The 24,752-nt window shown below is 36.0% G+C and overlaps 1 protein-coding gene across 1 annotated transcript in view; it reads left to right on the forward strand.

Annotated features, from left to right (window-relative positions):
- Positions 1-737: 737 nt before the first annotated feature.
- The window catches only part of LOC126966819 (protein yellow-like), a 52,784-nt gene continuing 28,769 nt past the window's right edge, over positions 738-24,752 (forward strand). Inside the window, exons 1-2 of the mRNA XM_050811076.1 lie at positions 738-875; positions 22,636-22,911. Of these exons, the coding sequence (XP_050667033.1) occupies positions 22,642-22,911 (270 nt within the window). The 5' untranslated portion in view covers positions 738-875; positions 22,636-22,641. The remainder of the gene's footprint in view (positions 876-22,635; positions 22,912-24,752) is intronic.

Below are 24,752 nucleotides of genomic sequence, written 5' to 3' on the forward strand. Positions count from 1 at the left end.
CTTCTTCAGTCGAATTTTGTGGATTAATGGACCAAAGAATCTATCGTTACCAAAGTATATCGTGTACATGCATTATTTAAAAAAAAAGGACGATTTTTTTTAAATGAAGCGCTAAGAAAATAGCCATGTTGTTAAAAATCAAATTACTAAGAACTCTTATTTACTTTATTATTGCAGATTTCCTAAAGGGCTGTTTTATTTACGTTAGATCATTTATACGCCTAGATAGACTGCTGTGAAAACATTTAAAAAAAAATGAGGTTGACTGTTAACCTCTATTTTGAACATTACATGCACACTAACATAAAGTGATATAGAAAAACGTGAGTGTAAGACGTAGCTTGTGACGCACACTAAAGTAATAATCCTGTCCTCTTTAAAGGCTCTATCTCGACACATAAATTATCTAAGGTATTTACTTTGTTCAGAATAACCGCATGCCAGTTTGCCCTCTGTAATATAAAAATATATCAAGTTTTGTAGCAGGAAATAACTAAGCGGACCTATATTAAACTAGTGCCTATATAAAAAGCCTTAACAAAGTTACGATATAATTATCAGCCCAGATCTCATATAACTGTAATAATAGCATTTAAAAATAAATGTGTATTTAACATTAACCTTGTCTAAAATAAAACAAAAGTGAACACAAAACATTATTATGAGTTCGAAATATGTTTTAACAAGTCAGGGCTGGGAGGTCGACCGCGCCTTCAGGACACGGAAACCACTTTTACTTTTTAAGTTAGCTGGGAGGGGATTGTTAAGTGTGTTTAAGTTTAGTTTTGACTGCGGGTGCTTGACTAACACGCGCTTCCTTGTGGCGATCGCGAAATAACACGTGCGTTTTAACATCGGAAGTTAAATCGAACAAGGTAATCGAATATTTTTTATCAATATCAATTATTTTAGTAAGTAAGTCCAAAAACTACATATTGTAGTTATTAATAAAAGTAATTTATGAAGTATTTTGGAATTATTTGTAAATCGTGATGTTAAAACAATGGTTTTGTTGATCAGCGTAAAAGCCAAGTTTATTATGCAGATATTTGTGGTTAATTGACGGTTTTACACTAATCGATTACAAAGGCCTTATTCAATTAAGGTAATTAATGCAGACTTATTCACATTTTGAACGCAGATTACGTTTCACATTGCCTGAGATATTTGTTTTCAAAGTATGATAACTGTAAATTTTATATCAATACTAGCTGGACCCAGCAAACGTTGTATTGCCGATATTAAAATCGCGTTACAAAAGTAACTGTTGATCGTAGATGGGTGAAAGTTTGAAGTTGTATGTATTTTTTAATGCTGACTCATAATCAAATAAATTAAAAAAAAAATCGTATGGACCACTCTTAACATTTAGGGGGATGAAAAATATATGTTGTCCGATTCTCAGACCTACCCAATATGCACTCAAATTTTCATGAGAATCGGTCAAGCCGTTTCGAAGGAGTTTAACTACAAACACCGCGACATGAGAATTTTATATTTTGGATTAATACGGAAAGCGAAAGCATTGTACCTACCCCTTTTTAAATAAATTGGGCGAACGGTTAACGTGAAATTTAACACAGTTAATGCTTATATTAGTAGAGGAGAAGTGAATAAATCCATTTATATATAAAATGCCTTCTAAATACATTAACGTAATTAATATAAATATTATACACACTACTGCTTGAGTGACAGATAACATTTTATTTTATGCTAATAAGGGACGAGACGAGCAGGACTTTCAACTGATGGTAATTGATACGCCCTGCCCGTTACAATGCAGTGGCGCTCAGGATTCTTGAAAAACCTCGAAAATTCTGAGTGGCACTACAACTGCGCTCGTCACCTGTAGACATAAGATGTTAAGTCTCATTTGCCCAGTAATTTCATTAGGTACGGCGCCCTGCAGACCGAAACACAATAATGTTTACACATTACTGCTTCACGGCAGAAATGGGCGCCATTGTGGGTCCCATAATCTAGTCGGTATCCTGTGCAAAGGAGCCTCCCACTGGTAAATATACTTACATTATAAAGGTCTTTGACAGCTAATAAACCCTTATTTATAAGTATGTACTTAAGTACAAACTTAATAATTAAATGAATTATGGTCGAGCTCAGAGCGACCACTACTTTGAATAAAAACCTCAACGATGTAAGTACAGTTTTATAGTACTGTGCATTAAAATGCAGTATAATATATATTTTTATGTATTTAAATATAGGTACTTAAGAAAAATAACCAAACAATATTTTATGAGCTTTGTTGCGGAAATGTGCAATGATTACTGTAACTGATTTTATGATTGTGTAAAAAGATGTTTTCTTTAAGTTATTATTTGTCTGTGAACTAATTTTATATATTTTCTTCACTTCTTTACTACCTTGAGTATGTTAATAGTAAGGCCAAGCACACTTACATACACTCTAGAGAAATAGTAATACATATTTTTCTTCCACTTCGTTTCAAACACTATCTGTCTTATAAACGTAATGTTTAGTTACTCAAAGATTAAAATAACTTCTCCCTGTCATGTAATTCTGTATTGACAAAAGATAGATAGTGACAAAAAGTTTTAAATTTGGAATAACTTTACTTCGCGTTTACTAAAAACACAATATGAGTTTGGCAAAGATTTCTTAATTATGGCGGATTTATGAGGCATTTTACGACGGCCTACGGCTTCGGATTTTGATAGGATGTTCGTTGCCGGATGATTTTTTTTCAATATAAAGTCTAGGTGTAATAGTGGATGGATTTGAGTAAAAAATTAATAGTGCGTACTTGCACTATTATCAATATAAATTCAAATTCCAATATTTTTATTCAAAATAGGATTTAAAATCACTTATTGTAAATCACACTGCCTCAGACATGAGAAGAATGGGCGCAAGAAATTCCACTGAATTTCTGGAAAACCCACTGGTTTCGTTTGTCGTACCATAAAATTTATTATTTAATAGCCTAACGGTGGTCGCTCCATTCCTAATCTACGGTCTCATTAAGAAAGTCATGTCCCTATGTTATAGTTTACCTTTACCAGACAAACGTTTATCCATTCTTTTGAATTTCGTAATAAATTGAAATCCCCACTAAACAAAGTATTATTCTTCTCCAAATTGTTTCGTTTCAAATTATTTTCCACTTTGGAAACTTATAGCCCAATTCGTAGCTGCGCATGAGATATTTTCGTCAAACATCCTCTCTACCTGCCATTGTTCAATAATTATTGTTTATAAACACTGAACTAGCCCCTATTACACAACTCACTACAGTTGGCTCACTCATAACCTTATTATCCATTACAATAAACATACATAACTATGTATAATCTACTTATAATATATTTTTAAATATCATCATTATCATCAACCGGAAGACGTCTACTGCTGGACAAAGGCCTCCCCCAAAGATTTCCACGATGATCGGTCCTGCGCTGCCTTCATCATTGGTTCATCTTGTGGGGGGCCTACCAGCACTGCGCCTTCCGGTACGTGGTCGCCATTCGAAGACTTTACTGCCCGAACGGAATTTGTCTGTCGAACTATGTGCCCTGCCCACTGCCACTTCAGTTTCGCAATCATTTGGACTATGTCGGTAACTTTGGTTCTCCTCATTTCTTATTCGATCTCGCAGGGAAACTCCGAGCATAGCCCTCTCCATAGCCTTCTGAGCGACCATGAGCTTTCTATTAGGGCCCATAGCTAGCGACCACGTCTGCATTCCGTAGGTCATCACTGGCAACACACATTTTTAAATATAAAAAAAATTTAATCAAAAAAATCAAATCTTGCATATGTTCAAAACCTCAAATATTCTAAAGTTCTTTATCGATCAATATGTTTATTCGTATTTCGGATTGTTTTTAATTAATCTTTTTATTAAAAAAAATTATGTTCGTTTATTGCTAAAAAGGCAAATCCTCCAAACTACCCTATCGATGTTATTGAAACTTTCACACAACATTGTACATGCCTTGGTGTGTTTTTATTTATCTATTAACCAATATTAATATGAATTAAATTTTAGTTTGTTCCTTAAAAAAAGCGCGTTCACCTTTCTAAAATGCTGGCAACGCTCCTGTGATTCCTGTGGTGTTTAGGCAACGGTGGTCACTTACCAGGTGACTCGTGTGCAAGTTTATCCTCCTTCAATAAAAAATATTGTATTCAGAATGATTTTGGTTGTAATAGAATCATTTTGAAGATATCTTATTGTTCATAATCATGCTGTTCGCAATTTAGAGAAATTGAAAATTTGCTACTTATAGTTTGTTTTTCTATTAAACTATATTTTTTAGTAATTATTGATTTTTAATTCTTTAAACTTCAAATTTCGTACTAACGAAGAATCGATATTTATTGTGCGCATTAAAGACATGCCTTGGTCTTTAGTACAAGGACACCACCGGGTGTCGGATATAAAAACATCGCTAAATTAACGATCGTAATAAGGATAATGGAACGGACTATTTCAATTATTGCTTTGTCATCGGCTTTTGCTAAGTGAGCAAAGTTTCAAATTAATACGATGCGTTGAAAGAGTCTATAATCACATAAAAAGATTCCTGCAGTAATAAAAGGATGTGTACGGCCCGGTATCCATCAAAGCGGATAGGAGACGAGAGGAGAGTGGGATGCTTCTTTGCACAAGATGCCGGCTAGATTATGGGTACCAAAACTCGCCTATTTCTGTCGTTAAGCAAGTAATGTGTAAACATTACTTTGTTTCGGTTTGAAGGGCGCCGTAACTAATGCAATTACTGGGCAAATGAGACTATGTCTCAAGGTGACGAGCACAATTGTAGAGCCGCTCAAAATTATTGGGCTTTTCAAGAATCCTGAGCGGCACTACATTGTAATGGGTAGGGCTTATCAATTACCATCAGCTGAACGTCCTGCTCATCTAGTCCCTTATTTCCATAAAAAAAAGAGATAAGCCGCGAAGCTATCAGGCTATTTCCACCAAAGCGGAGAGGAGATGTGAGCTGTGAGAGCTCGAAATCAGTCAAGTGATGTCTATGAAAGGCCCCCCTACACACATCTCCTCTCTGCCACTCGCTCGACGCGGCAGAGAGGAAATTAACTATATACATAAATGAGACATCTCCTCTCCTCTCCGCTTGATCCATTTCCACCAAAGCTAAGCAGAGAGATGTGGAAATAACGAAATCTGATTAGTTATCAAAATACATCTCCTCTCCTCTCCGCTTTGGTGGATACCGGGCCTTACCGAGAAACATTTAAGGTCAAGCCTTTTAAATGTAATAACATTTTTATGCTGTTTTAGAACTGCCCATAGACTTACATAGACAATATACTAGCGTTTAGACAGACAAAACGCACGAGAGAGACGAACATCTCTAACGGAGATACATCAAGATGGAAAAGAAAAGCAAATCTATTATGACTGTAACGTAGATCCGGACACATGTCTTTGAATAAGTTTAAATTCACAAATAAAATTTGAAAAACAAAATTTTATTCTAGTACCTCCTCGTTATAAAATTCCAAAAAAGAGTTGAACAAAAACCAAACGGAATTTTGTAACGAGCCGGTACTCGAACGGTTAGCTCAGTTGGATAGAGCACCGGCACGGAGCGCCGGAGGTCGTGGGTTCGAATCCCGGGATCGTTCATAAAATTTTGTTTTTAAAATTTTATTTATGTATTAATCCTAGAAGTGAGGGTTATCACTTTAAAAACATAACATATTGTTAAGTTTAAATTTTTGATGAAAATTGCGGAGTCACCTCTATGTGTTTCATGTGGAACAATTGAGGATGTTGAGCACTTATTAAAGGAATGTGTCCGATTTCAGTCTAGTAGAGACAAAATTGTAAGACTTATTGGTTTGAACAGATTTGATAAGTTTTTTTTAGTTTGTTAAGTCAAGAATTTTGTTTTTCTTTTTTTAGTTTCAATGTACTTACATTATAATGGGGCTGACATGTACATACGTATAAAAGCCCCTAAATCAATAAAGAAAAAAAATGACTGTAACGTATTTTGATTGATAAGTCGTAAAAAGTCAGCCACGCTTGATATTAGCTCCTCACTATTTTGAATATTTAACCCATAGCTACACACACATTGACAAATCAACATTGGTCACGAATTTCGAATTTAACAAATTTTCTTAATAAATACAGTAATTAAAGTTAGAGCTGAAATAATATTTTCTGAAAAAGAGACAGAATCCATCTTAATTACTACACGGTCACATTATCTCTGGTCCTCACTGTAACGTGAAGCCCCTCTCACCCCCTCTTGCTTGTCCTGTTGCGTCAGTACGGTTCGCAGTTTCATTACAGTCAGGTACATGTCGTGATATTTTCGTGCTATCACTGCTTTGTTTTTGAAGTTTTCATTGTAACGTTTTGACTTTTGTGGTTAATAATTATGTAGTTTCTGTTGTTCTGTGACTCTATAATAGTACTGCCAGAAAATTAAATACTTTTTTTGCTTAATTCATGATTCTTTCATTGATTTTCCATCATTATAATAATAATGACCAGCATCACAACACAACACTTTTATATCAATCTATAATACTAAAAAATAAATAGTTTTTTTTTATGAAAATAAGGGACAAGACGAGCAGGACGTTCGATGGTAATTGATACTCCCTACCCATTTTAATGCAGTACCGCTCAGGATTCTTAGTAAACCCAAAAATTCTGATCGGCACTAAAATTGCTACACTACTTCTTGAGACTTAAGATGTTAAGTCTCATTTGCTCAATAATTTCACTAGCTACGGCGTACTTCAGACCGAAACACAGTAATGTTTACACATAACTGTTTCATGGCAGAAATAGGTGCCGTTTTGGTACCCATAATCTAACCGGCTTTCTGTGCAAAGGAGCCTCCAACTGGTAATTGGCCCGTTTTCTAATATGTAATTTTATAATTACCCCTATGGGTTGAACAGGTTATGAACTGTAATATAGATCCTAATAATTTCACTAGCTACTAGATGTGATACCCATAATCTAGCCGGCATCTTGTCCAAAGGAGCCTCCCACTAGTCATTTTTATTAATTAATAATAATAATATTCTAATGATGCTTGTTTTGCGCACCGTAATAAAGCGACGATGTGACGTCATCGACGTCAGGTCTAGAGATAACCGGGTAGTAGGCATTTGTCATCATGTCTACCAAGTGATTACCAAGCAATTAATTAAGGTGTACGTATTATGTGACATATAAGGAGTTTTAATCGACGTACCGTATCGTAACAGTAATTATTAAAACCAGTGAAATAGTGAAAGTATCTCAACTTGTTTATTACATTATAATATCTCCATACGGACTTCGAATCAATACAATTTACAATTTTCCATCGAGTTCTGTTCACATTCACTTTTATTCGAAATTCATTTTCAGGCTAACGGAATATTTTTATTACGTGACGAGCGTGGGGCTTATTCGCTAGAATTGAGTATATTTTGACGTTACAAAATTTATTATTATTCATAAAAAAGGAAAATACGAGTGGACATTTATTTATTTATTTAGATTCACCAGTGGTAATTACAATAATACATTTATAATTATACTGCTAATTTACAAGGGTCTTATTACTAAATGCATTACCTTTTAAGGTGAATACCGCATGCTAAATTATGTGTGAAATAGTTACATAAAATAAATATAAGTTATAAAACAACCATTCTATAATGTAATGAAAATAAGAAATTTACAAAATCTACTAAACAAGTCAAGATAAACGTATTAAACAAATCAAGAATACTTATAAACATCGATTACACTCGTTGCAATCAATATTGTTGACAACTTCACAATTATGCTGCTTAGATTAAGGACTGGTCTCCGCTGCGCTGCAACTGGATACCGCACTACCTGAGAACAATAGCTGTTTTTTACGGCAACTATTAGATTGTGAGTGTGGCATCTTGACACTCAATGGTATCTTTCAAATTTTGTAACATACGCTTCGTGTTATTTTTCATTGTAATTAATAAAATACAAAATACTTACTGATTATATGTGTTCCTAGTGTCTTCTTTATTTCTTGTAGTATTATTTATACAACGTTTTACTACGCAACCCACTAAAAGACGTCGAAACCACTACAAGAATCTCTTAAAACAATTTAATATTCTTTCATTGTTGAAACATTGCTTATGCCAGCGACAGAGTTTAATTGAATTAGTCACTCTGGGAAAAATATGTATGAGTGAAATTATATCCTCAGAATTACTTCATTTAATCGATTTTCATATAGCAGCCCGTGCTACATGCTCTAATAATTAATTTAATCTCTCAAACACCAGGACAATTACTGGTATACATACGCCACTGTACAGAATGTTTGCTCTCCATTACTCTAGATTTAATGATGTAGATATGTTTTCGTGTTCCTCTTAAACTTACAATAAAACATATCCTGGCACAAATAGAGTGAGTTAGAAATCACAATTTTTTTTCTAAATTGTAACAATGCCTACAACTGCATTATTTTAGATTTATTTATTAACTGGTTGTCTGCAACTAAGTGTAATTTAAGTGTAAATTTAAATATTAAGTGTACTTAGTGAAACTGTTTAAGGAGACATTCTTGTATTCTTCTTCATGTATCTGTATTTGTTTTCCAAATATATAAATAAAACCCGACATTTTGGTTGCAACTTCTGCAAGATTATTATAATTTAGGAAATGGGGCTTCAGACAAACTTTTTATCGGTTTTTTTTAAACTACTTATTGGTTCCTTAATTCATTTAGCATTAATTATTTGAAGTATTTATCTTATAAAAAATTGTTTTTAAAATTTTAAATAAACAAAATGGCTGCTAAAATCTAGGTCACTTGATTGTTACGTCATAGTTCAATGAACAAATATGAACTGTCGCCTGTCATAATAAGTTCAGTTTATCATTTAAAGTTCACATACTCCACATTACATATTTTTAACTTTCATTTACAGCATTTAAACGGGTTTCATTACTTATAATTGGTGTATGTTTTTAATCTATAGTACATACATACTACAATAAATATAATTTTATAATTTAAAAGCTATATTTTATTATTTAAATAATTTTTTGTTTGTTTGAACGGAACTACCTTCTAGACTTCTCAGCTATTTTTATTTATACATTGGCGTAATGTTTAGCGTTACGTTATTAGAATATTTTACAAAATTATATTTAAAAAATATTTTTTTATGTTATTAGCCTATTTACTATAGGACACAAAAGGAATTTTTTGATAATAAATTAAAAAAAATCCAAAAGTGGCATTTGTATCCATATTAGTTATATTATTAGTATCATATTACAAATAAATCCTTAGGGACGAAAATTTAAGTTTTGCTTGTAAGAGTTCTGCAAACTGAATCTCCATAACAATCTAATCATTGCGTCAGATTTGTCCACTACTTCATAATAATTTAATATTTCTAACCTTCATTTTATAATGTAAAAGCAGCCTTATTTAGACGAGACGGAGGAGCGAATTCACAAAATTAAAAATATTTACAATTATAGTTTAAAAACGTTCCAAAAAGTTCCTATGATTTCTCGAGACCAGAACCTATTAACGGTTCAGAGCTAAGTAGAGCGGCATAGGTGGAGCCTCCGCAGTGCGGTTTTCAAGGAACTTTCTTCCACGTACAACCAAGTTTTTTTTTTATGGAATAAGAGGACAAACGAGCGTACGGGTCACCTGGTGTTAAGTGATCACCGCCGCTCACATTCTCTTGCAACACCAGAGGAATCACAAGAGCGTTGCCGGCCTTTAAGGAAGGTGTACGCGCTTTTTTTGAAGGTTCCCATGTCGTATTGACCCGGAAACACCGCACAAGGAAGCTCATTCCACAGCTTAGTAGTACGAGGAAGAAAACTCCTTGGAACCGCACTGTGGAGGACCGCCACACATCCAGATGGTGGGTTTTTTTTTTTTTATTTATTTATTTCTTATTAACAAATAACATATTATAGGTAACACAATTATTGTACATACATAAACTCATTTGAGTATTACCGTGTACAATAAGGTCGTCGGAAGACATATAATATTATTTAAATTTAAAGTTTAATACTTAATTAACTACTTAAATTAAATTACTTATTTTTAAAGAAAAATGAAACAACTTAAAACTACATACAAATATTCATTATACAGAAGAAAAACAAAACAAAACAAAGGCATAAACATTTAGGTGCTAAGAAATTTTATGAATTTTATTTTATTGTGACAAGGTAGGATTTTGCAATATTCAAATAGTTTATGGTAATTATTGGAGATTTTTTTTTTAATATTAGGCGGTACAATTGTTTTTAGGATCCTCAATTGCAACGTATAAATTTTGTCAAGGTGACTTTTATAGGTCCTTCCATAGCTTGACAACCCATAACCTATAATTGATTCAGACAAATATTTATACAGTAGTATTCGAATCTGATACGGAATAATAATAATTAATAATGAATGATATCCTAATTTGTGGCGTGTCGTGTGAAGGTGGAATTAGCTTCCTTGTGCGGTATTTCCAGGATGATACGTCCTGAATACCTTCAAAAAAAGAGCGTAGACGTTTCTATTTATTCATTGTTATAACGACCAAACAGATATATCTACAGACTATAATAAAAAAACTGGTCTTGGTTATTAGTACTTGTCTTATATGCGCATTCCGTTTTGTAACGACAGATATAATTCGAAAGTTTAAGCAAATACGCGCAAGGTTCATGAGATAATATTTACAATGTTCATTGTGATTGTTATGTGGATTATAGTAGATTATCACATTAGTACATTGTGTGCTATATGTATGGTCACTCTTATCGCCTTATATTGGGACGCGTGAATTGCAATTTCCGTACAATCTTTATATCGCTGGTAAGCTATACGTCGTCCCATTGACAGACAGCGTTTACGGATGGCAAGGTGAGTTAACGTTGATAAGTTTATTGGGACAGAAAAGTCAACGATAGTTACGATTTTTATCTCAAGTTCGAGATAGACTGAATATTGGGAGCTGCCGTAAGTCGATTCGGTTCGAGAAAACTGCAGCCAGTAATGCAGGTGTGAGGCAAAAAGTTTCTCGCAAAATACTCAGTTGTGGTATGCCAGATATCAACATTATGGTGGTGGAATTTAGTATTTAAACGTCCGGTGATGGAATCCACATTACAATCCTGAACTGTTTTGAGCTCTCCGCGTGATAAATGCGGTAAAAGATGTAGAGAGAAGATGTAGAAAGATGTAGATGAAGCCACAACCTGAGAGTTGAACAAAGCATACAAGATTTTATAACGAGACGTCACTCGAACGGTTAGCTCAGTTGGTTAGAGCACTTGCACGGAACGCCGGAGGTCCTGGGTTCGAGTCCCGCATCGTTCATAAAATTTTGTTCTTTTTCAAATTTTATTAGTGTATTAATACTAGAAGTGAGGGTTATCACTTTAAAAACATAACAAATTATGTAGAGAGAACCCACATCTCTACTCAAACGCAAGATTCAAGCCGAACGGAAATGACTTGATCGTCGATGATTCGAGCCGCTCTCCGCAAATAGAAATGCGCTCAAATGGAAGAAGTTGGTATTGGCAAGCTTCCGCACAGAACAGTATCATGTGAGGCAGAATTATTATCTTATGTAGTTGTTGGCGGTGGCCTGTTGCGACTTCCAAAATAGACTGCCTCGCCTTACTGAGTACACCCATCTTTTTAGAGGCCAGATTCGCCCTCTGTTCAAGGTGACCTCGGAGCTGAACATCGCTCGATATCTCGACAGCAAGTATGCGGATACAGGCTATGGCAGTTGGTGGAATTGTTACGAATCGAGGAGTTACGATAAAAGGATTCATTTTAGTTGAGAACTCACATTATTGTGTCTTCTTATGGTTAGTATTTTAATTGGATAAAATCAAAATTTTGCCATCCCCATTCCGACACTACAAAGCATCGTCGAAGCTTTCCCGGAAAATGTTTGCATCGCTGGTTTAAGAAGCAGATCCTGTTTCAACATTGCAATGAATACAGCACATCATTGATATGTAGAAGAAACAGTGGGGGATAGCACGCAACCTTGCGGGACACCAGCGTTTATGGGTTTTAAGTCAGAGCCTGAACCGTCGATAATGACCTTGCTACACCGCTAGTGACCCCTTACATAACAAAATGCTAAATATAGTTTTTATAATTCAGTAAATCACACTCAATGGTAACTTAACATTTTTCGGGGTATACCTACTATATAAATCAGTGAATGGGAATGTGAAAGTTTAAGGTCGTATGGAAGGATGACCTCGACTGGCTATTAATATCTTTCCTTAGTATATGGTTTACAATTATTTCTAAAAATATTCCTTTATGGGTCACTGCAGTAACTTAATTAAAATGTCAAGAGCATGTTCTAGGTGGCAGGAATGTTAATTTTTAAAAATTCTGACTTAGCTATGAAATATCGTTCACAATTATGCAATGACAGTAAAGTGCGGATTTTTTTTTAAAACACTTATAAAATTTGCTGTCACAACACTTTTTGTAAATATTGATTTTATTCTATCATCAATACTTTTCGCGTATTTCTTTACACCTTGGGTTACATTATTGTAGTTTTAGTAAGGATCCCTAATTTCTTTTAAAATATAATAAAGCCTATGTCATTCGGGCATAGTGTAACTTTCCAGCAGTAAAAGAATTCTTTAAATCGGTTCAGTAGTTTCGGAGCCGATTCTATGCAAACAAACAATCAAATCTACCCTCTTTTCTATAATAATATTGACACACTTTTTACACAAATTATCTTGCCCCAAATTAAGCATATATAGCCTGTGTTATTTGTGTGTGTCAATATTATTATTATTATTATTACTAGCTGACCCAGCAAACGTTGTATTGCCATATAAAGTAATAAATAAAAAAATCCATTGCCATCATGCAACCCTATTGCGGATCTGTGGATGTAACAGAATAATATAAAAACCGCGATAGAAAAATAGGTGTTTATCGTAGACGGGTGGAAATTTGAAATTGTGTGTATTTTTTAAAGTTGTATCATAAAAAAATAAAAAATAAATAATTTATCTAAACATTAAAAAAAAAATTTAGGGGTGGACTACCATTAACATTTAGGGGGATGAAAAATAGATGTTGTCCGATTCTCAGACCTACCAAATACTACCAATATCACTAAATCCATTCAATTTCACTTATAAGATATATACAGCACTAATGTTGCCCAATACGTCAGCTGTATTGCTACAGATATAAAGCTATGAAGTATAAAAAAAGCCGAACTATATAATATTGAGATTTACTTATTAAATTATATATTTATCACGTACGCCAGTAATGAGCATGTCGGTGACGCGAACCCCTATCAAAACCAGTGTCTAACGCAGCAAGTGAAGATATCACTTCAAAAATTTATCATCTAAATCATAGTTTCTCAACCTTATTTTGCTCACCGCCCACTTTGAGATTATGTTTTTTTATTTTACTTTAGTACGTGATTAGCGAGTATTTTTTTGCCTAGACTATATTTTTTAATCTACCCACGCCCCATCTGCGCCATCTTAATGCCCCCTAATTTTCTCTGGGTCTTCTACTGCCCCCCCGAAAGTCTCAAGCGCCCATAAGGGGGCGTTATCGCCCACGTTGAGAACCTGTGATCTAATTAATAATCAACTCAATTTTTTTATCTCTATCAAGGCGGCTTGAGTAATAATACTTTATTGCATTTAAGAAATTGCTGTTATTTTTAGTTTGACATCGTAAACGCATTAATTTTATTCATGTGCAATAGACAACTACATAAAAATAACTTTGATATGTTATCGACCAAGTAATTAATCTTATTTCCGCTTCGTAACGACAGGCTATGATTTGAAAGTATGAGATAATCGGCACAAGGTCATGAGATAATATTGATAATGTTCTGTGTGACCATAATGTAGCGAATAGATTTTTTTATAATGTTTTTACGTACGCACCTGTACAACAGAAACACGACTACCGCCTGTGGGATAAGTCCGGGATTACATGCCTCAAATGTCACTTGGTTCAACCCTTTCAAGCTCTCTTACGGCCGTTCCCAGATAAATTACTACCTTCTACTGTCACTAATTAGCTGTCAATAATCTGAAGCTGTCCCAATATACCCGATAAGTCATTCTTATCGCCTTATATTGGGAGGCGTGAATTGCAATTTCCATTCAAAGTTCTATCGCTGGTAAGCTATACGTCGTCCCATTGACAGACAGCGTATACGGTTAAGGTGAGTTACCGTCGATAAGATTATTGGGACAGAAAAGTCAACGATAGTTTACCATACCATTTTTATCTCAAGTAAGAGATAGACTGAATATTGGGTACGGCCTTTGGGAACGGCTGACATCAATAGATCGTACTTAGACATTTCAATTTCAATTTATTGCAATAATGTTTGGAGTAAATACTATGATTATACAAGGCAGTATTATAGATACCCACCCAGTTTGGGTGTCGCAATTTGGTCTGAACAACAGACGGTAGTGGGGAGACCCATACTTTTAATTATTTTCGTTTGAGTTGTTTAGAAAATCATCAATGGTAGCCCTTTTCTAATAAAAAGTTTTTTAGTGTTTTGATAAATTCATTTTCGTTATCTATGCTTTGAATCTTGTCTGGTAGATTATTATATATTTTTAATTGTTATAGACATTCATTGCTCAGACTTTGCCGAGTGTGATAAATCGCGAACTTGACTTTTGCATTGGGCTGTCCTAGCTAAAGCTAAGCATAATTTCAGCTGTCAAATGATTATAGAAATGAAATCAAGAGATTATGTAAACTTACACTCAGCTATAAGTTTTACTTAAGTAAAGTCTGAGCAAAGTCTAAGTAGATCTCAGCTTACACTTGGTACTCAAGCCTGACCCAAATTCAGTAATCTGTTTTACCTGACCTCGATTCGAAAATAATTCTCGATCAATCAATTTTGAAAATAAATGACCATTATGATATTATGTTATAGTCTCCGTGATTTGCCTGATCATATCATGACTTTAGATCTTATACACTTGGTTCAAACTGTCCTAACACTAGGAAGTCGAGCGGGCCGTTTGCCATTTCTCCAATCGTGCTTAGAACGTGTGCCCCTGAGTTGACGCCGGTGCTAACATGTTTATTCCGGTACTCCTATACAAAAGGCGTAGTCCCTGACTTATGGAAGTCAGCCCTTGTCTATTAAAATTAGGATATCATCCCCACCATCTGGATGAGTGGCGGTCCTATACAGTGCGCTTTTCAGGGAGCTTTCTTCCACGTACTACAAACCTGTTAAATGCGCTTCCTTGTGCGGTGTTTCCGGGATGATACGGCACGGGTACCGTCAAAAAAAAAGCGCGTACACCTTCCTTAAAGGCCGACAACGCTCCTGTGATTCTTCTGGTGTTGTAAGAGAATGTGGGCGGCGGTGATCACTTAACACCAGGTGACCCGTACGCTCATATTTTGTTATCCTTTTTCCATTAAAAAAATACTTCTATGTTAGATCTGTAAATAGGTCGTTAATTTTTTTCATCCAAAAAATCAATTGACATAAAAATAAAAAAATATGTCTTGCAAGTTGCATTATAGAGAGGTAATTGATACTAACGTAAGTATTTACAATATACCAGCATATAGAGTAGCAACGCGAGATCATCTCTAACGAAGATACAACAAGATAGAAAATGGAAGCTTATTTATTTGTTACTGTAACCGATTTTGATTGACAAGTCGTAAAAAGTCAGCCGCGATTGGGATTAGTTCCTCAGTATTTTGAATATTAATCTAGATAACCACTATATAACGCACACACTATCGGGGTGACCGGTTGTCTATACATAAGTATAGTATATTCTACGTCTATGTTGGCAACTTTAAACCACACATTACTTGAGAAATACCTACATACTAAAATTATTTCAATATCGTTACATAACAAAGTTTCAAGCCACAAACATCACATTTTAAGGAATTCGTATTTAAAGTTAAATAAATATTAGTGTATTGCATACAGTGGGTTGGGCTACTAAGTCATAATGTCATTTAAAGAGTGACAGTAGGGCTGCCATTTTTTATCAGTCCGTTATAACTTATAATATGAATCATGTGACCAGTTTTGTATTCTTAACTCAATTTCGACATAATTGTGGATTGGAACGTTTTTCTGGAATTACGTCCAATTGAGCAAATTATACTCAAGGGTAACTGAAGTTATTATCGGGGTATCCCTATACACCAGTGAAAGGGAATGTGAAAGTTTAAGGTCTTATGGAAATATGACCTCTATTAACGTTATCATTAGTACTTACTACTTAACACTTGTTTCTCCTGTTGTTCTGTAGGAAATATATTTTTTAGGAGCGGCTGCGCGCTTGTCAATCATTTTGTGTTGACAATTTCAAGTTATACATTCGCGGGGAGCTTAAGTTCGTTTGCATATAACAGTAGCAGTAGTAGTTTGGGTTATTCGAGAATCCTGAGCGGCACTGCATTGTAATGGGTAGGGCGTATCAATTACCATCAGCTGAATGTCCTGCTCCTTTCGTCCCTTATTTTCATTAAAATAAATAGCCGTTACAAACGAAACAGTTACTTAATTCAATTATATTTATAAGATAATCAAACCCAGTTCATTTTCGAGCAATCTTTTAAAATCCTGTATAATGTTCTTCATTTTCATTTTGATCTAGTTCGTACATCTATATAGAGCTGACAATACGAACAAAATTAAATTCTAAAATATATTACCACATCGGTAAATATCTTTTAGTTGCGCTCCCTTTGTCGTATCCCCTCGATTCAAGATCACTCCTCTAACTGCCACCTCTGGTATATAGTGTATTATCTATGACTGCCACAGCCTGTATTGGCATACTTGGCGTCGATATATGGGACGTTCAGTTCCGTCAGGCCGGCAACGCATTTCTTGACACCTGTTGTTGCGGATGTCCATGGGTGGTATTGGTATTGGTAAAGGGCTCCTGTTTCCGCAATTAGACCGCTTAATTGGGTCCATTTTGCGTGCAGTGTTGGCCAGTCATTCCAACCAGCCCAGCTCCTTCCAGAAGTTCAGAACACTCCTGGGGTGTTCGCAGACTTCCTGGAGCGACCTTGTATTTACTAAGGTTTGTGCCCGTTGGTTGGCCACCCCAGCACATTCCAGGATTACGTGAGTGACCGTTTCATCTTCGGTTAGACAGCCCCTGCACTTAGGACTGTCCGTAACGCCGATTGTAAATAGGTGTTTGTTCAGTGATGTGTGACCCGTTAGGGTGCCGACCATAATTCGGATGTCATGTCTGTTTAGGCTAATAAGTCGACGTGTCAGTTTGGGCGATAGTGCAGGAATCGCCTCTTTCGACTGTCTGCAGCCTGAGACATTTGTCCATCGGGTTCCATGTAGGTTGTTGGTGAGAGAGCGTATCCATGACCGCATTTGGCTGAAGGGTAGCGGCAGGACTGGCCCTGGGCCAGCCACTTGCGTTTCCGACCCCCGCCTTGCAAGTTCATCCGCTGCATCGTTCCCCAACGAACCGCTGTGTCCTTTGATCCATTGCAGAGTTACCCAGTTGTTAGAGGCAGCTCGTTCTAAGGATCGGTGACACTCGTATATCAGCGCTGAGTTATAGGTGTTGCTCCCCAGCGCAGTCAGTACTGCCATACTATCGGATAGAATACGGATATAATATCCGTGTATTTTCCTTCTTAGTATCGCGTCTGCAGCTTCCTTGATGGCTATGCATTCGCATTGGAATATGGAGCTGTGTATGCCTAAGGGTATATAGGGGTGTGTATTCAGTTCCTGTGAGAAGATGCCAGCTCCAGTTCCGGCTGCCATTTTGGAGCCGTCTGTGTAAATTCTGAGTTCATTTACACCTGACTGGTCTGCTCCCACTTCGAACAGTTGAATACGGAAATTCTTTTGAAAGATGTGTGTTTTGGGTATTCTATCACAGGGTGCCTCACAGAGTGGGAAGTCCTTCCTTACTCTGTTCCAGAGGTTTCCTGTGAGGCAGTCATCATTCTTGCATACACCCATCAGCTTCAGGCGGAGAACCGACATTGTCGCCTCATGTTGGATATGTATGTCAAGCGGTGTGAGCCCTAGAATGGTTTCTAGGGCAGATGTTGGCGTAGTGCGCATGCAACCAGTTATGGCTGTGCAGGCCAGCCGTTGGAATCGCTGCAGCTTGGTATATAAATGTATTCCGTTATGTTGTTCGGGTCCATGGGTGGTTTCCTCACCTCTCCCCATCCCGTGAGCCTCTTGCCCGTTTGCTCCCTCTTATAAAAAAAACCGGATAACGCTATTATCACTTCGGATCAAAGTCATTATCTAATATATAAAATTCTCGTGTCATGGTGTTAAACTTTGAACTCCTCCGAAACGGCTTGACCGATTCTCATGAAATAGTAGGTCTGAGAATCGGACAACATCTATTTTTCATCCCCCTAAATGTTAAGAGTGGTCCACACGAATTTTTTTTGAAAATTTTTTTTTAATTTGTTTGATTATGAGTCAGCTTTAAAAAATACATACAACTTCAAATTTTCACCCATCTACGATCAACAGTTACTTTTGTATCGCGATTTTAATATCGGCAGTACAACGTTTGCTGGGTCAGCTAGTTGTATATAAAATGTGCAAATAACCGCGCTATTTATGTACTTAAATCTCTTTGCTTCTTTGTCAGACAATGCAGTAATTATTTTTACACTCGGCTTGTTCTTGTGGTTTGTCTTTTGTTATGATACTTCTCAGGCAGCAATCGATTGCAGATTGGCCTTCAATGAATGGGTGTGCAAGAATTTAACGGCCTGTTTCCTACCAAACCTAGTAGTTATAGTTCACACAGTACACTATTGTTCTAATTCCACGATTATTATAACCACGACACCTATTGAGATCTATAAGAAACAAGGCTTAAAATAAAAAATTCCAGGATATTCTAGCCTTTCTAAATTAGTTTTGCAACACATACACAATGTATATCTATATTTATAGTATTTTCTTTCATTAACGCGAATATTACACATAAAAAAATCACTTTTTAAGGGATTCCCAGTTCCCCAGAATACGTGCTCTGAAAAGGTCACGAAATGTAGGGATACCTAAAATAATATTAAAAATGTAAGAAGTTATTTAAACTTTAGCACCTTTCTACTAAGTTGGCTAATTTGATGACAAATATAGCTAAGCTAGAGGTCCCGGGTTTGACTCCCGAACAACATAACGGAATACATTTATATAATGAACAGGGATGTGTGTCTTCTTCTTCTTAGTCGGACACTCTTGTCAGAGTGGTTGTGGCTGCCCTGACGAGGTACATGGTGGGGTATTCGGTGGGTCAGTCCAATAAGAAAAAAAGTGTGTTTTTCTTATTTCTTGTAGTACTATTTTCACAAAGTTTTTACCACGCAGGACGACCTTTCAGTTTCAATCATAAACAAAGTTTAACAGAACATGTGGAACGTCAACGTCACACATAGTTCGAGACTGGCTCGAGTACCCCCACTTGAGCGAATAAGAATAATTAATTTAAATCGATCTTTTTACAAATGCATTGTCATTAAATTACATTAAGTAATATTAGTTGCCGCAGTTTGTGACTACGCCTGCGGTATCTTGTTGGAGCGCAGCAGAGACCAATCCTTAATCTAAGGAGCCTACGTATTACCTCAAATGTGCTAGTAAATCATAAAATGTAGAGGAGACATAAACAATACAATATGATTGAGTGACGGTAAACCACCGCGTCAAATTAAATTATGATTGCATTAGTAACAATGGTGATAATTTAGATTCTTATTATAGTTTGTAACCATCACAATTGGCTTGCTCAACGGTTGACATGTTGACAGTAAAATGGACCGGTGACATTTGAATTACCTGTGGACTTGTAGACATTACATTCTTTATATTATAATCTATGTATATATAAAAATGAATTGCTGTTCGTTAGTCTCGCTAAAACTCGAGAACGGCTGGACCGATTTGGCTAATTTTGGGCTTGAATTATTTGAGGAAGTCCAGGGAAGTCATGTATCTGACAGACGGAATGACAGTACAGACATATGAGTGATTCTGTAATAGTTTCAGATTTTTTCACTCAGATGTAGCGATATTAGAAACATTAGTTCGTAAAGGGTACACCTACGTATGTATGAGATGCATATAAAATTAACAACTGTCGATATAATATAATTTAGAACTCCGGCCATCTTGAATTTCAAAAATGATCCCAAATTCGTTCCCTCCGTTCTCTCAGTGCTCCGACAACCTTGGAAAAGGTATCAATATTGTTACAAACACAATAATTATAATATTACTTAGATTTGCGGCGATCATATTGGATTTCACAAATGATCCCAAATTTGATGTTATTGGTACGTTTAACAAACGGAAAAAAGATGTTTGACTCACTGAGACTGACATATTTGCGACGTTTGCTGTCTTCGGCAGTCGAAGTAGAAGTCCCAGCACCAACTGACGAGCTAAATGATGCTAGATTTTTCTGCCCAAGGGTTCACGCGGACGATCTCACGAGCAACAACTAGTAAACAATAAGAATGTTTAAACGTCCTTGATCTTGGATCAAATTCGACCGAGAAATTGAAGAAGGTTCATTGGCACTTTTATGATTGTGTCTTACATAATGTAAACGATACGATAACATGTTATGAATGGCTGTAGCTTAACCGTTATATATAATTCTCTATTATTAACAAGGCACGAATGATGTAATCTTTTAAGGTTAATCCAATACAAAGTAATATGAAATTGTGGTGACAAGAGGAATTAAGTCTTGCTGTCATCTCTGGTCTGGCAAACCCCAGTATCAGCTCGATCCATTTCACCGCGTGCAACGCAGAGCAGCTCGAATTGTCGGGGACCCAGTGCTCTGTGAACGGCTGGATCACTTGGCGTTGCGTAGAGACGTCGCTTCATTGTGTGTCTTCTACCGCATTTATCACGGGGAGTGATCCGAAGAGCTGTTTAACCTGATTTCTGCCGCCGAATTCCACCTGCGGGACGACACGCCACAAGTTAGGACATCATCCCCACCATCTGGATGTGTGGCGGTCCTCCACAGTGCGGTTTTCAAGGAGCTTTCTTCCACATACTACAAAGCTGTGGAATGAGCTTCCTTGTGCGGTGTTTCCGGGACGATACGACATAGGTACCTTCAAAAAAAGCGCGTACACCTTCCTTAAAGGCCGGCAACGCTCTTGTGATTCCTCTGGTGTTGCAAGAGAATGTGGGCGGCGGTGATCACTTAACACCAGGTGACCCGTACGCTCGTTTGTCCTGCTATTCCATAAAAAAAAGGTCTTTTTTCAAGCCCTTCACATCGATATTCCGCCTAATTATGCATCGCTAGTTAAAAACTGTGGATAAATGATTACATCATATTATGTTCTCGTGTAAGTTACAATATTATGTTTTTAATGAGAAGTAAATATCTTTAAGCCTTGTTAAAAATAAACACGCAAAGATTACTCATCATTGTTAGATTATTAGTGACAAAAAAATCGACTTCAGCAGATTTTTTTACTTCGGCGTATAAAAACTCTGAGATCTATAGATTTTGCTCAGACTTTACTTACGTAAAACTTAAACACGAAATTGACTTTTGCATTGTCTTGTCCATCGACTTTTTATTCATAAATCAAATCAAATCAAATCAAAATAACTCTATTCATGTAGGTCACGGAAATGACACTTATGAATGTCAAAATAATATAATAATTAAATATAATAGTAAATTGCTAATGAGAAGAAGTAGCAAGAAAGTCATTGCCACTCTTAATCATGATTTACATTTTCATCGTTTTACAAATAATTTCACGAGTAAGCATGAGCCAACCATCGCCTCCCTCAACCATATTTTAGGGGAGGGGACAACCCGTTCCATGTCACCGCCACAAATAATGACATTTAAGCGAGCATGACGAAGCCTTATATATACTTAAGCTCAATATAATTTCAGCGGTTAAATGACTATAAAACCAAAATCAAAGAGAATGCTAAGCTAACACTTAGCTAAGTTTTATGTAAGTAAATTCTCAGCAAAGTATAAGTACGCTCTATAGATCTCAGCCTGAAACTAATATTAGTCCTGTACAACGAGGGTAGTCAGAATTAATTTCAAATGAAATGAAATAAAATTCTATTTGCTATAATATATATAAAATGTATCTTACATTGTAGTTAATTAATGTTAACATAATATTATTAATAATCCAATATGTTTCGTCAATTGACATGCAAAATATGTTATATAGTTTTTCTACGTACACTACTGTTATACAGAAACATATCGGATTTCACAATGCCACCATTAATATTTATAAAATTAAAATTTAAAGATATTTTTATATAAGACGTTAATAATAATAATAATAATAATAATAATATAAGCCTTTATTCAGATAGTATCATTTCAAAAACCGGGGCGACAATACAGGAGATGGTCAAACGAACTTAGGACGATAACAGGCAAGACATGGTCTAGGTTACCTATAGATAGAAAAAAGTGGAAGAAGTTGGAAGAGGCCTTTGTCAATAGACTACCAGAAGACGTTTATAATTTATGTGTGATTGAACGAGTGTTTTTGTTCACAGATCGTGATGGGGCCGAGGATCATATATTTATTTACCATCCTAGCAGCAGCAACTGCATCATTGGAAGTAGTGAACCAATGGAACTTCCTCCAATTTGACTTCCCTCCAGATCCGGTGCTCCTGGAGAAATTCCAGCCGGAGAATGTTGTACCTACTGGCCTGGAAATCGGGTGGGATAAGCTGTACCTCGGAATACCTCGTCTGCGTGCTGGTGTACCCGCGACCCTGGCCTGGGTGCCACGATCTCTTCCACCTGGCGTTAGCCCAGTTCTGCAGGTACTTCTATTATAACTTTCTAGATACATCACCTTATAAATGAATTGGAATCTTGAACTGTGTGTACAAATGATTTAAGTTTTCTTTAGTGTTAATTTCGCCAATAATTGTTTTAAAACAATTCGACGCGTGTTTCGCCTCTACACGAGGCATCCTCAGGATGTGTTGTCTCGCCAAAATCTGGCACGAGACTCAAAAGTCTCTTGTCTCTCTTGTCAAGTTGAGTTGTTTAAAAAAGTCGATTGTTTAAAAACAAATATTGGCGGAATTAACACTAAAGAAAACTTAAATCATTTGTATAATTTTGGATTTCCGCAAAGTAACGCCTACTTAAATATATTTTCTTGAACTGTGTGATTTGAAGGATTCCTTTTCTTATTTGTTAGAGCATAAAAAGAATAGGGAAGTCCCAGGCCTAAGGGTGTGGGAAGAGGTGACTTAGGGCATTTACCAGTGGGAAGCTCCTTCGTACAGGATACCAGCTAGATTATGTGTACCACAACGGCGTTTTCTGGCGTGAAGCAGTGATGTGTAAGCAATATTGTGTTTCGGTCTGAAGGGTGCCGCTGGTGATATTACTGGGTAATTAAGACTTAACATCTTGCATCTCAAGGTGACGAGCGCAATTGTAGTGCCGCTTAGAATTTTTGCATTTTCAAGAATCCTGAGCGGCACTGCATTGTAATGGGCAGCGTGTATCAATTAGGTACCATGAGCTGAACGTAACATGGTAATTTCAAGAAAAGATACCCTTATTAGCGAATTGGCAAGAGATTGTGAAAGAAGAAGTGACTGCTGGCGATTTAAAAATTAAAAATGTCTTTCTACCAGAGGTCAATCTCTAGAAATCCATGAATCAAGGATGTCTCTTCCCTGACTCTTTCAAACACATCGACCATTTCTTGCAGGGATTTTTTGTTCTTAATTGTATTGAGCCTGGCTCGTTTTCAGTAATTTTCTGTCTGTAAAACATACGCTTACTCGTATGATCTTTTGACACCTGTGTATCGAACTAAATCTTTAAAAAAAAACAGTTTTTTACTGAAATTTTAAGAAATAAATAGTATCACGGAGGAAGACCTTATTCAAAGCGAAGTTAATAAAACATTTTTTGTTGTACTTTTATAAAGTATTTACATTAATTTCACTATATATAAATTTAAAATTATGTATTAATTACTTTGTAAAAGTTCAGTCTTGACTGATTGAATTAATAGTACAATACATACACTTACAATATACATGCGTACATACGACCTGACAGCTCAATAATGAGTAAACAATTGTGATTTGTCAATATTTACGTAAGTTTGTGGTTTAATATTGCAAATACTAAGGAGCTAATTACAAGCGTGGCTCACTGTATACGACTTGTCACCTAAAAACAGTTTCATTAACAATAGATCCGCTTATGTTTTCTATCTTGCTGTATGTCCGTTAAAGATTTTTTTATGACAGGAACGGATGAGACGAGCAGGATGTTCAGCTGATGGTAATTGATGCACCCTGCCCTTTCTTTCCTACCCTTGGATTCTTATAAAACCCAAATATTCTGAGCAGCACTACATCTGTGCTCGTCACCTTGAGACGTAACATCTTAAGTCTCATTTGCCCAGTAATTTCACTAGCTACGGCGTCCTTCAGACTAAGACACAGTAATGCTGACATATTGCAGAATAGACAGATAGCTTCACGGTAGAAATATGTGCTTCTATCTCACACCCTTTGTTTATCTGTACGCTGTATGTATATATATATATATACCTATGGTCCAGCGCAACAGGTCAGTTCCATTCAATACCTACAAAAAAAGTCATCAGCTCGCCTAAAAAAGTTTTCAC

This window comes from Leptidea sinapis, chromosome 11 (assembly GCF_905404315.1).
Source record: "Leptidea sinapis chromosome 11, ilLepSina1.1, whole genome shotgun sequence".
NCBI lineage: Eukaryota > Metazoa > Arthropoda > Insecta > Lepidoptera > Pieridae > Leptidea > Leptidea sinapis.